Source organism: Odocoileus virginianus, chromosome 23 (genome assembly GCF_023699985.2).
Source record: "Odocoileus virginianus isolate 20LAN1187 ecotype Illinois chromosome 23, Ovbor_1.2, whole genome shotgun sequence".
Classification (NCBI taxonomy): domain Eukaryota; kingdom Metazoa; phylum Chordata; class Mammalia; order Artiodactyla; family Cervidae; genus Odocoileus; species Odocoileus virginianus.
Genome location: NC_069696.1, coordinates 26795479 through 26812115, shown reverse-complemented (window position 1 = coordinate 26812115; position 16637 = coordinate 26795479). Strand labels below are relative to the sequence as shown.

Sequence of the window (16637 nt, the reverse complement as noted above, 5' to 3'; positions counted from 1 at the left end):
TGTGTATTCAGTACTGTATCCTTTCTCTGCTAACACAAGTTCAGATCCCTGGGGTCTGTGCTCATTGCTATGCTTTTTGTTTCTTTATCTACATAGCACTGGCAGAAAGTTTTCTCCATTTAAACACCTCAATGATTATCTTGTTTTTCAAAACAAATATAAATGGTAAGAACGATTGTCTATATTAACATAGAGTTCTAACTGGTGTATTTGTTGTTCAGTCGCTAAGTCATGTCCTACTCCTTGCGACCCCATGGTCTGCAGCATGCCAGGCTCCCCTGTCCTTCATTATCTCTCAGAATTTCCTCAGATTCACATCCAGTGAGTTGGTGATGTTATCTAACCTTCTCATCCTGTTGCCCCTTTCTCCTCCTGCCCTCAATCTTTAAGAGCATCAGGGTCCTTCCCAATGAGTTGGCTCTTTGCATCAGGTGGCCAAAGTACTGGAGCTTCTACAGCATCAGTCCTTCCAATGAATGTTCAAGGTTGATTTTCTTTAGGATTGACTGTTTTGATCTTGCCATCCAAGTCTAATTTATTTATGTATAAATATATAACTAGTTCTCAGATATTTCGATTTATTTTGTAAAACTGCAGAGATAGATGAGGCAGGCGTTAAAAGAGTCTGAGAGTCAATGAGGATATGACTACAAATTGAGGCAGAGTACATAGTTATTTCAAAATCATGATTTGTGATAAAACCCCTATTTTTAAAGGAATTTTGTCTTTCTTATAAAAGAAGTTTATATTAAGCAGTTAGAATGTAATGAATTCTATTTATAAAGCTGAACATAATGCATGATACTATTTTTATTACATAATAATAGAAAATAAACTCAAATAATAGGAAAACTTCAATTATTATGCTAAATGGTGTATCTTTCATTGAAGAATTGATAGGAAAAGATCTTTGAAGTCTACGAAATGAAAGCTTCAAAACTCGTTTTCTTCTTATCTAATAAGAACCTCCCCTGACATCTGTTTATGTTTTTCTGTTGTAATTAACAAGGAGTGAAACTTGGAGACTTTTGTCATGGAGCCATCTATTTTGTAATGTTTTATGACAGTTCTTTGCATACATGTGCACATCTTAGTTTCTGATTAAAAGAAAAATTAAAGACCCTAAGTCTCCTCTCCAAGCATTTAGAAGCTTATCAGCCATTGTTTTATTGAGAATTGCTTACAATTCTTTGGCATATTAACATTATGTTGTATTAGCATAGCCAATTTTAGTCTTCATTTTTTAATTCCATTACCATATGGGCTGACTCTCCATGTTGTTATGTGTTTGTATAAAGTGGAAGGTAGTAGAAGTCTCATGAGTCCTATGCTCCTCCTTTCCAGCCTCATGTTTGATGTGTAGGTTCAGAGACTTTAGGACAGAGGCTAAGGACATGTACTTATGGGGGAAACCTGTTTCACAGCGGTAGTGATGCAAGAGACCCATGCTTAAAACAAGCAGAAGTACCCTCTTGATCTTGTGTACCCTGTCCTGTTCTTTAGCTACAGACTCTTATCCTTGCCCTTTTCATCCAGAACTCCTAAAAAGATGTCTTTCAGGGACTTCCCTGGTGGTCCAGTGGTTAAGACTTTGCATTCCAATGCCGGTAGCATGGGTTCGATCCCTGCTCAGGGAACTAAAATCCCTGCAAGCTAGGGTCTTGCTAAGGCAAGACCAAGGGGGAAAAAAAGACATCTTCCAGTATTTCTGAATAACTGGAAGATTTAGTTTAGTTTCTCTCTTATCTTGTCCTAGTCTGGAAGCTGCTTCTACAAGAGTGCCAAAGAACATTAATGACACTTCTGTGGGTATTTTTTCCTCTTTAACACACTTATTATATTAAGACCCTGCTGATTATGCCTTCCTTCTTTCTTTTTTTTAAAACAGAACTTTATGAACTATTTTTTACTTAAAATAGCACAGATGTTTACTGTAGTTTCACTGTAAGTGAAATAATGCAAAGACTGTCCTAATTGAATATTGGATTTTTTAAATTAATAGTAATACAAATATTAAAGCTATTGATTTTTCTTTTGAAACATCCTGTTTTACACAGGTTTTCATAAGAAGTGTTCTCTTTTTTACTTCTGCCTAAATAATTTGTAATTCTGGTGAAGAAACACTCCTAGGCCTAGGAATCATTTTTAGTTTGCTCTTCAGTATAATTTGATTAGTTTATTACCAAAGCATGTCATTCATTAAATGAATGCCTTTGGGAATTTATTAGCACTTTCAAGATAGTCAAATATTAGGTTTATTAATATAATTAACAAGCATTAAGAACTAATATATATTCTTTTTAGAAGACAAACTTTTATTGAATTTACTGATTGGATTACTGAAGTCCTTGTGTTGATTATTTTTTACTTTTTAATTCTTCAAATTATAAAAGTGTGCATTAAAATCACTATTACTGTGTTTTCATTTAGGTTTTTATTTTCCATCATTTTCTCTTTTCTGAAATTGTTTGTTTTCTATGATATATAGTTGTTGGTTTTCTCTTGAACTTTCCTGACTAAAGATTTTCTACCATAATGGGATGTATATGCTTCAATACTATATGTCTACCATTTGATTATATATATCAGAATGCTAAAGTCTGCAAATTATTCTCTAAAAATAGTAGTGTAGTGTAGCATTAGTCATTCAGTCTTGTCCGACTCTTTGTGACCCCGTGGACTGTGACCCGCCAGACTCCTCTGTCCATGGGATTCTCCAGGCAAGAACACTGGTCTGGATTGCCATTCCCTTCTCCAAAAAATAGTAGCGGTTAAAGGAAAGAATAGGGTTTGGGGCACCACTCAACCCTATACCACTTTGTAAGGAGAGCAGTAACACTATGAAAGGAATCAATAAAAGCACTAGTGTGGTTAAAAATCACTAAAAACGAAATGCTATAAATATAAACCTGACTGTAGCTTCTGCTGTCTTTATTAACCCTTCATTACTGCCTTCCTTACTGCTGTTTTTCTTTTTCTAACATCTTGAATTGACTACTTAATTTATTTATTATAATAATTTCATATTGAATTTGTTTAAGATTACAAACTTTCTTCCAGGTATGGTTTTAAACCGCATTATATAGGCCATCACAGATAATATGCTTATTTAAAATTTTTCTAAATATTAATTATTTTTTTAATTCTTTCTTTTCTTTAATAATTAAAGAGTATTAGAAGCATTTAAATTTTTTACTGATGAAATATTTATTTTCTATTTTTTCTTTTTGATTATTTGAACTATTTCTGGGAGGTGGTGGGTGGTTTGTAAGCCAACTCTTACATGATCATAATATTATCACATTTTTATTATCCTGTCTGTATTCATGACTCCAAATCTCTGCATACACTTGCCTGTTAGCTTCTTTTGCAGATTTATCAGAAACTTCATAATCCACACATTCCTGTTGAAACGTGTTAGCTTCCTCTCTTCAATGGGCTTTTCCTCTCAAAATCTTATTTGGTCATACCATCATCTACTCAAGCACCCTGGGGATTATTCGCCCCATTGCCATCACCATCACAGTCATACTCAAACACTGTTAAAAGTCCTATCCATGTTGACAGTCTTTTCCGAAGGTATTATTTCCTCCATGTTACTGCTGCCAAAGCTTAACTTGGGCTTTCATCATCTCTCATCTGGTCTCTCCCCATAGCTTCCTAACTACTTTCCTTCCTTTGTGTCTCTCCTCTCACCTCAAACACGTATTACCTGTCAACTCCATTATCGATACTACTATTACCAGATTGATCTGTTTCTAAAACCCTAATCTGATGGTCCCACTTCCTTGTTAAAGTATTTGTGTTTTCTGCAAGATTAGATTTCAGCTCCTTGCCACAGCACATGAAGCCTTTCATAATACATCCAAACTCAAACTTTCTATTTAAGGGACATTAAGCTGCTTGGAATTTTGCCCATTCTATTCCCTGCTTATTAAGTGTTCTTCCACCAGTTTCCTGATGAGTGGATTCCCTTTTATATTTCAGTTCCCATTGTCAGCTATACCTCTCCTGAAATGACCTTCCCAAATTGTTTCTCTTTCCCGCATTCTCAGACTACTTACTTTCTTCTTAATATCATTTGTGTACTAATACATTTAAATCATTTGAGAAAATGTAAATGTTTAGCTGTATGGCATTTTTAATACAAATGGAATTGAGGGCTATCTGCACATTGTCCTGGCATATTTCTGATCTAACTGAAGCTCTTTGTTGCCCTCAGAATGAAGTGTCATGTCCTTGCAGTCACACTGAATTGCTTGAAGTACCCTTGAACGTATGGGTTTCCCAGGTGGCTCAGTGGTGAAGAGCCTGCCTACCAATGTAGGAGACGTGGGTTCGATCCCTGGGTCAGGAAGATCCGGTGGAGGAGGAAATGGCAACCCCACTCCAGTAGTCTTGTCTGGAGGACCCCATGGACGGAGGAGTCTGGTGGGCTACAGTTCCTGTGGTTGCAAAAGAGTCTGACACAACTGGGCGACTAAACAACAGCTTGAACATATCTAGACTCTCTTCTTGGAACAGTCTTCCTCTCCTTCCTCTGAGTAGCAGTTCCTCATTCTTAAGGTCTCAGTTTAGAAGTCACTTCTTTCAGGGCTTTCTCTGTTTCAGGCGCTAGTTCTACATGAATTCCCAGTCCCTTCACCTATGTTAGAATTTCCTGTTTCCAGTTGTTCTTCTCAGCGGACTCTAGACTTTGTGATCACAGTCACTATATCTTATCTTGTTCATTGTCGTATCCCACCAGCTAATGCAGTGTCTGGACCAACAAACATATACGTATGTTGAGTGAATTAATGAACGTGGAGAAATGATTGAAGACCATGAATGAATGAGTGAGTGAGTGAAAGTCGGTCAGTTGTGTCCAACTCTTTGTGACCCCATGGACTAATACAGTCCATGGAATTCTCTAGGCCAGAATACTAGAGTGGGTAGCCTTTCCCTTCTCCAGGGGATCTTCCCAAACCAGGGATCGAACCCAGGTCTCCAACCCAGGTCTCCCACATTGCAGGAGGATTCTTTACCAGCTGAGCCACAAAGGAGGCCCATTGAAGACCATAACGTTTGGGAAAACTATCAAAAGAATAAATGTATTTTCACATACAATAGAGTTCATATTCAGTTTATTGTTTTTACTTGCTTTAGGTTAAATTATTTCAGCAGTTCTGCCTTTCAATATAGGAATAGTTATCTATTTGCTTTTGTTGTAAGCATTGTAATGTCTTGTTTAGCTGTATTTATCCAACCTTCCATGTTAGGATAAACCCTTTCAGCAGAATTATATTTCCTTGGGTGGCTCATTTCCTGGTGGCTCATTGATAAAAAATCTGCCTGCCAATGGAGGAGGCATGGGTTCGATCCCTAAGTCAGGTAGATCCCTTGGAGAAGGAAATGGCAAACCACTCCAGTATTTTTACCTGGGAAATCCCATGGACAGAGGAGCCTGGCGGGCTATAGTCCACGGGGCCACAAAGAGTTGGACATGACTTAGTGATTGAGCACTCAATGTAGTCTTCATTATCTGTTCGCTTAGCATTCTGTATGTAAAATACCTCATTCTGCATTTTAAATATTGGTAAGGGAGCATTTTAATGAAAAAAATTGGGAGCAAAAATGAGAAACTGTCTGGAACCTTCAGCCGTAGTCACTGACACTTTACCACTCTCTGTAGACGGCGGGAGTCGAGGCATCTCCACCTCTTCATGCCTGCGGTGATGGGATTTGTTGCTACCACCACATCCATAGTATATTATCATAACATTGAAACATCAAATTTTCCTAAGTTACTTTTAGGTGAGTATGATCAAGTGCTGTTCCCCCCCCCGCAAAGAACTATTTGATTTTCTTTTTCTTCAGAGTAAATGCTCTCAGCACTGGTTGGACTGGAAGGCATGGGAAAACCAAAATAATTAATTCTCTTTAGTCTCCCATTCAATGTGGAGATGACGTCAGCTGTTTATTGCTCTAGGCTGTGAAAACTCCGTCCCCTGAGGACATCTAATGAGCAAGTCATCTCAGCTATTTCTGTGTATTTCTGCCTCTGGCTTGGGCGTCTTGAGGCATTTCCAAAGACCCAGGTCTTTCATGATGGATACTGTGGGCATGGCACACTCTTCTTGGGATTTCTGTCGAGACAGAAATAGGGGCACAAGGGGAGGCTCTTTGCAGCAGAGTGTGCTCCATTGTATGCTGACAACGATACTGTCCCGAGCAACAGCTGCCCCCAGAGCATAGCCCCTCACCTCGGCATCCTGCTTAGCATTCTTTTTTCTTTTTTTGGCTTTGAGTTGTTTTTTTTTTCATTTATTTTTATTAGTTGGAGGCTAATTACTTTACAATATTGTAGTGGGTTTTGTCATACATTGACATGACTCAGCCATGGATTTACATGTATTCCCCATCCCGATCCCCCCTCCCGCCTCCCTCTCCACCCAATCCCGCTGAGTCTTCCCAGTGCACCAGGCCCGAGCACTTGTCTCATGCATCCAACCTGGGCTGGTGATCTGTTTCGCTTTAGATAATATACATGTTTCGACCAGATATGAAAGAGACACGTGCACCCCAATGTTCATCACAGCACTGTTTATCATAGCCAGGACATGGAAGCAAACTAGATGCCCATCAGCAGATGAATGGATAAGGAAGCTGTGGTACATATACACCATGGAATATTACTCAGCCATTAACAAGAATTCATTTGAATCAGTTCTAATGAGATGGATGAAACTGGAGCCTATTATACAGAGTGAAGTAAGCCAGAAAGATAAAGAACATTACAGCATACTAACACACATATATGGAATTTAGAAAGTTGGTAATGATAACCCTATATGCAAAACAGAAAAAGAGACACAGATGTACAGAACAGACTTTTGGTCTCTGTGGGAGAAGGCGAGGGTGGGATGTTTCAAGAGAACAGCATTATTTTTTCTAAGCCTCTCTTGCCTTCTTGTCCTGTGGAAATCAGAGACTGTCTAAACTTTTCCCTATTTTATATCCTGCTTTATGCTGAAATGATTGAACTCATCCCCAATAGTGATAATACTCTGATTCTTCCTTGCATTCCTTGGTGGACACTTTCATACAGAAAGCTGAGATGAAGATTACAGAACATGGGTGGGTTGCAGGGGCCTCCATGTCCTCTAAAATGGTAGGCAGGATTGTATGTGTTTGCGTGAATGTTTAGTTTTCTAAAGTTTATGGATTTGGTTTGATTGCTATTTGATGAAAATGACATCAACTACTGATATTGCAATTAGGAAAAGGAATAATTAAACCATGCAAATATTATTTTATTTGCATATCCAGCAGGCATTAAAATTTGAAGTGAATAAGTGATAAGTGCTGTTTATTTAATTCTGTGTTGCATCACGTTATATGATGGTAAAGGTAATCAAACAACGACAAGTTGTCAAAATTAAAAATTAACTTAAAAGGCTTGTCCAAATCATAATTATCTTAATAGAAAGCTGTTTGGTTCAACATGGTAGGCAGATATTGTCAGAGAAATCTTTTGATACAGATGCCCAGAAAAGGCAACAGCAAAAATAAATGTAACATTGGGAATTTGATACTCTAGACAATGTTTCTGAAAAACTGATGAGTATATAAGAGTTATGAGATGTGATTAGAAAGGAAATGTGCATTTTAATAATATTTTGAGAATTTAGGGTCAAAATCTTGCTCTAAATTTTTATGTATATACAAGGCAGAGGGCACAATCTGATCATGTTTCTGAAAGGACTTATAGAATTGTAAGAATTATAAGAATTATAAGGACTTACAGCTTATCTAACTTTTTGTTTACTTTAGGAGAGGAATATATGGATCTAGAAGAGTCACACATTTTTAGAACACAGAACTAATAATTTTGTCCCAGCATTACATTATAAACACCACCAAACATACAGAAAATGGAAAGAATTATATGAATACTCATTTTCCTACCACCTAAATTCTTCTATTATTTTCTTCTATTTGTTTTATCAAATATCTACTTTCCTCTATTCATCCATCAATTCATCCTAATTTTTTGATGCATTTTAAAGTGTGTTGCAGGAATTGATATTCATCACTTCCTGATTATTTCAGCATGCACATTATTTGCTAAAGTTAAATATTTGCAGTTCTTTTTGTGAGATAAAATTTACATACCAAAGTACAGAAATCTTAATTTACTAAATGCACACAGCTGTATAACTCTGTAATGATCTAAAATGTTGCCCTCATCCTTGAAAATTTTCTTGTGCCCCTTACTAATCAGTCCTTTTTTCATCTCTGTAGAGGAGCATCTAATCTGATTTTTTTCTCACTGTAGATTAGATTTGCCTGTTGTAGAACTTCACGTAGATTGAATCATACAGTGTAAACTCTTCTAAGACTACTTTCTTTCAGCAGTATTTTTGGAGGCTCGTCCATAATGTAGTTTCAGTTGTATTTTGTTCTTGTGATTCTTGGGTCATATTCTGTTATATACCACAAATATTCCATAAATATACTACAGTTTTTCCATTCTCTTGTTAATAGCCTCCTGGACTGTCTCCAGATTTTGACTATCATGAAAAAAAAACAAGCTGCTATAAACATTCATGTGCAAGGGTTTGTGTGTGTGTGTGTGTTTGTGTGTGAATCTGTGTTTTATTTCTCTTGGGTACATACCTAGGAGTGGAATTGCCGGGTCAAAGGGTAAGTACATAAATGTTTATATTTATGAGAAACTACCAGATCATTTCTCAGTGGTTTATTTTACACACACTAACAGCCTATGGGAATTCCAGTGGTTTCACATCCATTTGAAGATCTTGATTTTCTAATTTAGCCATGCTGGTGTTTACTAACACACTATGGTTTTAATTTGCATTTCCCTGATGACTAATGATCTTGAGCACTTTTCATGAGTTTATTGGCCATTTGTTATCTTTGTGAGGTGCCTGTTCATATTTCCTGCCCACTTTTTATGGGATTGCATTTTTATTATTGATGACACTAGTATGTCATTAGACACATGTTTTAAGAATATTTCCTTCCCAGTCTGTGGCTTGCAAGCTCATTTACTTAATAGGGTCTTTTGATGAGCAGAAGATTTAATTTTCATGTGGTATAATTTATTATATTTTCATGTAAAATTACTGCTCTGTCTCTTAAGAAATCTGTGCCGTCCCTCAAAATATATTTCCCACATATACTCTTGTTTTATTTATTTTTAGAACCTTTATAGTTTCAGTTTTTATTTTAGGACTGTGATCCATTTGAAGTTATTTGTGTGGCTGGTATATACGGTTGGTGTCAAGATACTTTTTTTCCCAAATGTATGTCTTATGTGTTTGAGCACCATTTGCAGAATAGACTTTCCATTTCTCATTGGATTGCTTTGGGACCTTTGTAAAAGATTAAAGCAAGTGACTGTTTAAATATAATCTATTTCTTGCCTCTGTATTTTCCATTCCTTTAATCCATTCATGGACTTTTATGTCATCACTATTCTGTCTTGATTACTATAACTTTGGAGGTCTTGAAGTCGTTGTTTGATTATATAGCTTGTTTTCTTTGTTTTTCTCCCAAGACTACTTTGGAGAGTTTAGTTCATTTTCATTACCATGTGCAGGTTAGAATCAGGTTATCAGTTTCTACTGGAAAAAAAAAAAAATTCCTGGTGGGGTTTTGATAGGGATTGCCCTGAATGAACAGAACAATTTGGGGGAAGAAATGACATCTTAGAAATGTTGAGTCTTGCAGTCCATTATCTACTTTTATAGATCTTTCATTTCTTGTAGCAATATTTTTTAGATTTTAATGTAAAGCTTTTTTATGTCTTGCTAAAAATTATTACTAGCTTATTTGTTTACCATTGCTATTATAAATGGAATTGTATTAAAATTTTTATTTTCCAATTGTTCTACCACTGTATAAATGCAGTTGGTTTTGTATATTGACCTTGCATCTTGCTACCTTGGAAATTCAATTAAAAAATAATTAAAATTACTTTAACTTATTTCTCTGTAAGTTTTTTGGGATTTTCTATATAAACAAACATACCATCTGAAAATAGAGGCAGTTATATTTGTTCTTTTCAAACTTTATGCTTTCTTTTTTATTTTTCTTGCTGTATTGCACTAGGGAGAATCTCTAGTAAAATGCAGAATAAACCTGGTGAGAGGAAATCCTTATCTAGCTCCTGATTTTAGAGAAAAAGTAATCTTTTGTACTTAATTACAGAATTGGTATAGACTTTTTATATAAGACTTTATCAAGTGAGTGAGTTTGCTACTATGGAAAGCTTAGCTTTCTCAGAGGTTTCTTTTTTAAAAATCATGAGTAGCTGTTGTAATTTATTGACAGACTTTTTTTCTGCATCAGTTGTAACTGTTATATTTCTGTTAAGGTGCCTCTGCTGATGTTCACTGATTGATTTTTCAAATGCTAAAGTAACCACGCATACTGGACTAAGCCACATATGGTCATGGTTTGTTTTCCATGCTATATGTTGCTAGAGTTTATTTGTTAGGGTTTTTACATCTATCATGAGGGATATTGGTTGGGTTTTTTTTTTTCTCAAAATAATTTTGCCAGGTATTTATATGTTGGGATACATAAATGAATTGGAAAATACTTGCTATTTCTATTTAATGAAGGACATTGTGTGAGATTAATTTTATTTCTTTTTTAAAAATTCAGTAAGATTCATCAGTGAAGTTATCTGGGCCTGTAGTTTTAACTAAGGAGGGATTTTAAATTATAAATTTATTTCTTTGTTACAGACTCTTTGGAGTATCTGTTTCTGTCAGTTTCGGTAGCTACAGTTTTTGAGAAGATTTCTGTTTCATCTACATTTTTTGATTTATTGTCATAAAGTTGTTCAAGATACTCCCTGATTATCCTTTTTAAGTACATAGGAGATATAGGGATAACTTTTCCTTTATTCCTAATATTGGTCATTTGTGTTGTTTTCTCGATCAGTCTAGCTGGGGACTTATCAATTTTCTTGGTCTTTTAAAAAATCAACCTTATTGGTTCATTTTCTCAATTATTCTTTTTCTGTTTTATTGCTTTTTACTATTATCTCTCATTTTTTAGTGTTGTTCATTGTTCTTTCCCTACCTTTTTAAGGTGGAAACTTAGATCATTGATTTTGGATATGTCTTTTTTTTTTCCTAAAATAAATATCTAAAGCCATAAATTTTCCTCTCAGTATTGTTCTAGTTACAATTCCTAAATTTTCAATCTGCAGTATTTCCATTATAATTTAGTTAAAATATTTTCTAACTTCCTTGGTAATTTCTTTTTTAACGTGTGGTTAATTAGAAATGTATTGTTTAGTTTCCAAATGTTTGGAGATTTCTAGATATCTTAGTGTGTGAAAATACCCCTTCCATTACCTCTGGCTGATGTTCACACTATATAATCCTCTACCCTTGAGTGTGAGTGGACCTGTGACTTCCTTCTAGCCAATAAGGTTTGGCAGTGATGAAGATACCACATCTGTTGAGATTGCAGCCTTTGTTCATATATGGATTAATTCAAACAAAATTATCTGAAAATAGAATATCTTAAAATGTCTTTGTTTTTTAAAAGTATTTATTTTGAGATTTCAGTAAAATTTTTAAAAATAGCAGTGACAGGTTGTATCTTTTCTTTTTCTGTTTGATTTTCCAGCCTTATTCCTGTATTGGGTAATGGCCTTTATCACAAAAACCATAAAGCTGGTCAAATATTGGCAGTCTGGTTGGGGAATATCAGACCTGCGTTTCTGCATCACAGGCATAATGGTCATTTTGAATGGACTCTTAATGGCTGTGGAGATCAATGTCATTCGGGTCAGAGTAGGTATCTAATAATTTTTTGTTTAGTTACTGGAGTTCAGAAGCAAATATTAAAGATCATGGTCAGCTTGGCATCATTAGTATTCAAGAGCTTATGCAATGATATATCATTTATATGTACAAATATAAAGTTGAGCAATTACTAAGTTCAGACCATTAGTTTTCCAGAAATTGCAATATGTCCCTGGAATCTATTGATTCATTCACAAATATTGATTGAGTGCCTAGAATGTGCCAAACATTATGCTTAGTCCGTATTATAGATTTAACTGTTTTCATCAGAAAGTTCCATCACCTGTAATTGGTCCAAAGCAAACCTGGCTCAATCAAATTAGTGTGTTCTCAGAAATGTCAAGCTGATAAGAAGATAGCTTAATCCACTTTCCTCATTTCATTGATGAAGAAACTTCTGTAGACAGAACACTAGCTTTATAAACAAATTAATACGACCAAATCTCATACCCAGTCTGTGATTAGAAACCTATTGTACTTCCAGCCTCATAACACTGCCTGTTACATTGTGTGACATACCAGTGATCTGTTTTTCAATGTTCATTTTCTGTCAGAGCACTCTGAATTTGCTCTGAATAGCAAGATACATGTTGCAATGGATAGTGGAAACAGTAAACATCAGCCAGACCACAAATTAATAGAGAGTGACTCAACAATGCTGTTGATAAAACATTTAAGCAATCTGCACATGTGTAAAAATCTTCATTTAGTTGACCAAATATCATGAAATATCAGGAAAGGATATCATGAAAGACTGATTTTTAATGATAACTCTTTTTTAAAGAGATAATTGATTTTTTTTAACATTCGCCTAAGTGTATTCAATATGAAATTCTGGAATTTAACTAGAATCTAGTCATAATAAAAGGGAACTTTTTTCTCAAAAGAATATTTCAGAAAGGGGAAAGAAGTATGAAAATATAAAGATTGGCCTCATGAAATGAAAACGTAAAAAAGGTTAAAAATTTATTTTTACTATGTGGGAAAAGAATTAGGTTAATTGTTACTCTGGAATTTTTCTTACCACAGAGATATGTGTTCTTCGTGAATCCGCAGAAAGTAAAGCCCCCTGAAGACCTCCAGGATCTGGGTGTGAGGTTTCTCCAACCATTCGTGAATTTACTGTCCAAAGCAACCTATTGGTGGATGAATACACTCATCATATCCGCTCATAAAAAGCCTATTGATCTGAAAGCAATTGGAAAATTACCAATAGCAATGAGAGCAGTAACAAACTACGTCTGTTTGAAAGATGCGTATGAAGAACAAAAGGTAAGTCAGTAACTGTTTTTCATGCCCATGACTGCAGAGAATGGGCCTGTTAATACAAAGGCACTAAACTTAAATAATGTTAAGCTTTTGTTGTTTAGTCGCTTAGTCTTGTCCGACTCTTTGTGACCTCATGGGCTGTAGCCTGCCAGGCTCCCCTCTCCATGGGATTTCCCAGGCAGAGAATACTGGAGTGGGTTGACATTTCTTTTCTCCAGGGGCTCTTCCCGACCCAGGGATCAAAGCCCTCTCCTGCATTGCTGGTGGATTCTCTTAAATAATAGTAAATAATATTTAGGGAGAGCAGATTTTCTCCATCTGTTTCCCGGTAGTTTTGAGTCATGTTAACTGGGCTGCTGGAAATATACTGGAAGAGCCAATGAAATATGTTATGTTAGTTGCCCAGTTCTACATGAGGAGGGACAGAGAGTGCTGTCTTTTCTCTGGCACCTAATGGAAAGTAAGAATTAAAATCAATAGTCATGTATGTCAAATCCTTGTCACCATATAATGTTAATAATCCACAGAGTTTTCATTGTTTTGTTTCAAGTATCTTAATAATTTTATTATTTAAAGGGGAAATAGATCATATCCATGAATAACTTTTGAGAAATGAAATTCTTGATTATTAATTAAAATTTGGACTCTGCATTTCAAAATTGGGGAATTAAATAAAGGGGCTTCATCTGCCTATTCCATATATCACTCTATATGTCTGGCAAAATTGATTTCTTCTGGTATTTTCTGCAGGTATTTATAACTGCCTTTAAAAATTTAAATATGAGACTCTTTGGATATTTTCAATTTGTCTTTTTATCATTCTGAGTAGTCTTGTGTGCTATTCACAGTGGAAGATGTATTTTATATTGCTGTCACCTACAAATATTATTGTAATTAAAATATGAATACTTATACCAACATTGGAAGGGAGTACTGTGTGGTGGATCAGTTAAAGAGTTTTTGGCTGTTCTAAATCTAGATCAACGAAGCATTTATGGTAAATGATGAAAATGACCTCTGTTTTGTGTAAAAAATGTGTGTTATGAAATTAATAATCCAGGAAATGATTACTACAGATGAACCTGAGTCATCTCTCTGGTTTCACCTCTGGGAAAAGTATTGCATAGTTTTTTAAAAACTTCTAAATAAAGATGAATAATATAGTCTAAGCATAGCTTTAGTTTTCTGAATGCTCTTGATAACAGATTTGCTTAAATATCAGTAAGCTTTAAAATATAATCGAATTATTCATCTCACAAGGAGTTGAATACAAAACACAGTTGAACTCTACTGCATTGAGTTAGCTTCTTTGCCAAGACATAATTATGATTGTTCAGGTCTTGAAATCTTTTCAACAAATTATTATAGAAGTATGATGCCACGAGTTGGCCTAAGCAGATATACCATTCTTCATTTTGTGTCTCTTTAAGTAATAACTAGGAAGCATAAGTCTAACATAAACTTTAAAAAGTATTGACCACATTTAATGGAGATAGGAAAAAGCAATTTGAAGCTGGGATTGATCTCAGAGGGAGAACCTGAAGAGACACGAGCGATCCTGAAGGGTGGATTCCCTGCCCGGTAATTAAACCTGGGTAACCTGGATGAAAACCAAGAGTCCTATCCACTAGGCCACCAGGAGTTAGAGAAAGCATAGTGGCCCTGGCTCTTGCCCCTATTTGAAAGCAAGAATGTTTCAAGGAGGGAAAAACTGTAGTAACCGGTACAAAGTTTATTATTAGAGACATAGCAGAATGCATGGGAGAACATACAGGAAAATAGTTTGCTTATCTAACTCAGAACCAGGGCAGAGATACACACCCAGAGAAAAAGGGTATGGGCATCCTCTCTAGTGAGGAGGAGGGCAGTAAGTCAGAAGCTAGGCAGAGAGACACACCCGGAGAGGAGGTGGAGCATCCTGAGTGAGGAGGAGCTCAGTACAGAAGTGATGTAAATCACTTACATAGAACAGTCTCTCTGGGTCTTTGTTTACCTTTGGCCAATTACTTTCTTTCTTTCTTCACCCCTGACTGGCCCATGCACCCTCCCCAAGATGTGTGAGCAACTTTTCTCTAAGGTGGATCCCACCGCAGAGGCCTATGTGTGCATGTCCACACTTATGGGGAGGGTTCCCCTCCCTTTTCAACCCCCAAGAAGCCTTCCAGCACAGGTGCAGACAGGGAAGTCTTCCTTGACCTCAAGAGCGGGCACTTCATCTTTTTGCTTTAGCAGAGTTCAGCTTTTGCTACTAGCTTTGTCTTTGGAGTGTCTGGGTGAGAACCAAAGCTCCACTTGACAAACACCAGGTGTCTGGCCCAGAGGCACATGGTCTCCTACCTCAGGATGATCTCTTTTGTTTAGCTTGTAATAATTTGATAAGTGAACCTCTTGTGACCTAATATCTTAGATCTTAACTAAACTTCAGAAATCTTAACTAGACTGTCAATAACCTGTACTTTGTATTTCACTATTTTCCATATAGCCTCATTTGGTAATATTCATAACTGATATCGTCATTTCCTAAATCAAAGGGAATTAAGCTTAATTTGGACTTTGGAAATTTAGGGTCATCCTTTGACAACTAAAAATAATACAAATGTTGGGAAAATGTGCCTAGATACTCTTCATTCTCTTTCTTTCCTTAAAATGCATTCAGTAATGCATATTTATGGAATCTAGAAAAATGGTGATGAACCTATTTGCAAGAATAATAATAGAGATGCAGACATAGAGAAATGGACTTGTGGACAGAGTGGAGAAAGGAGAGGGTGGGATGAATGGAGAAAGTAACATTAAAATATATACATTACCATGTGGGAAATAGAAAACTAGTGGGAAGTTGCTATATAACACAGGGAGCTCAGTCTGGTGGTCTGTGATAACTTAGTGGGGTGGGATGGGGGTGGGTGAGAGGCAGGCTGAAGAGACAGGGGATGTATGTATACTTATGGCTGACTCACGACCTTGTACAGCAGAAATCAACACAGCATTGTTAAGCCATTAAGAATTAAATACATATATTACATACATATAAAGTTTTGGAATGTGTTCACAATGAAAATAACTAGCTAAATAAATGGAAATATATACTTAAAAATTAATTGTCTATTGGTTGCAAGAATGCAGAAATACCAAACTGTATGTAGTATATTGAAAGTAACTCGGTAACATTTATTTTTATCTTTTAAAATATAAGAACTACTAGAAGAGATTTCCATAGTGGCTAAGATTAATTGCCACTCTGTCATTTTATTTTGGTTCATTTTTTTTTTCTTTCAGAAAAAAGTGGCAGATGACCCAAATCGGACTCCATCTATATGGCTGGCAATGTACAGAGCTTTTGGGCGACCAATTCTACTTAGTAGCACGTTTCGTTATCTTGCTGACTTACTGGGTTTTGCCGGACCTCTCTGTATTTCTGGAATAGTTCAGCGTGTAAATGAAACCCAGAATGAAACAAATAATCCAACAGGAGTAAGTTTGTGGTGCCTTTGAATGGAAATATATTATTGGCAAATTTCTTTTAATCGTTACTTT

The 16637-nt window shown here is 35.8% G+C and overlaps 1 protein-coding gene and 1 long non-coding RNA gene across 5 annotated transcripts in view; one reads left to right on the top strand and one right to left on the bottom strand.

Annotated features, from left to right (window-relative positions):
• Window positions 1-13013, bottom strand: part of LOC139030609 (uncharacterized) — a 30805-nt gene extending 17792 nt beyond the window's left edge. Inside the window, exon 1 of the long non-coding RNA XR_011483000.1 lies at window positions 12856-13013. This is a non-coding gene — a long non-coding RNA (uncharacterized lncRNA). The remainder of the gene's footprint in view (window positions 1-12855) is intronic.
• ABCC9 (ATP binding cassette subfamily C member 9) overlaps window positions 1-16637 on the top strand; it is a 148999-nt gene that overhangs the window by 8650 nt on the left and 123712 nt on the right. For all 4 annotated transcript variants that reach the window (XM_070453746.1, XM_070453744.1, XM_070453747.1 and 1 more), the window contains exons 5-8: window positions 5672-5793; window positions 11653-11819; window positions 12861-13103; window positions 16380-16574. In XM_070453746.1, the coding sequence (XP_070309847.1) occupies window positions 5672-5793; window positions 11653-11819; window positions 12861-13103; window positions 16380-16574 (727 nt within the window). The remainder of the gene's footprint in view (window positions 1-5671; window positions 5794-11652; window positions 11820-12860; window positions 13104-16379; window positions 16575-16637) is intronic.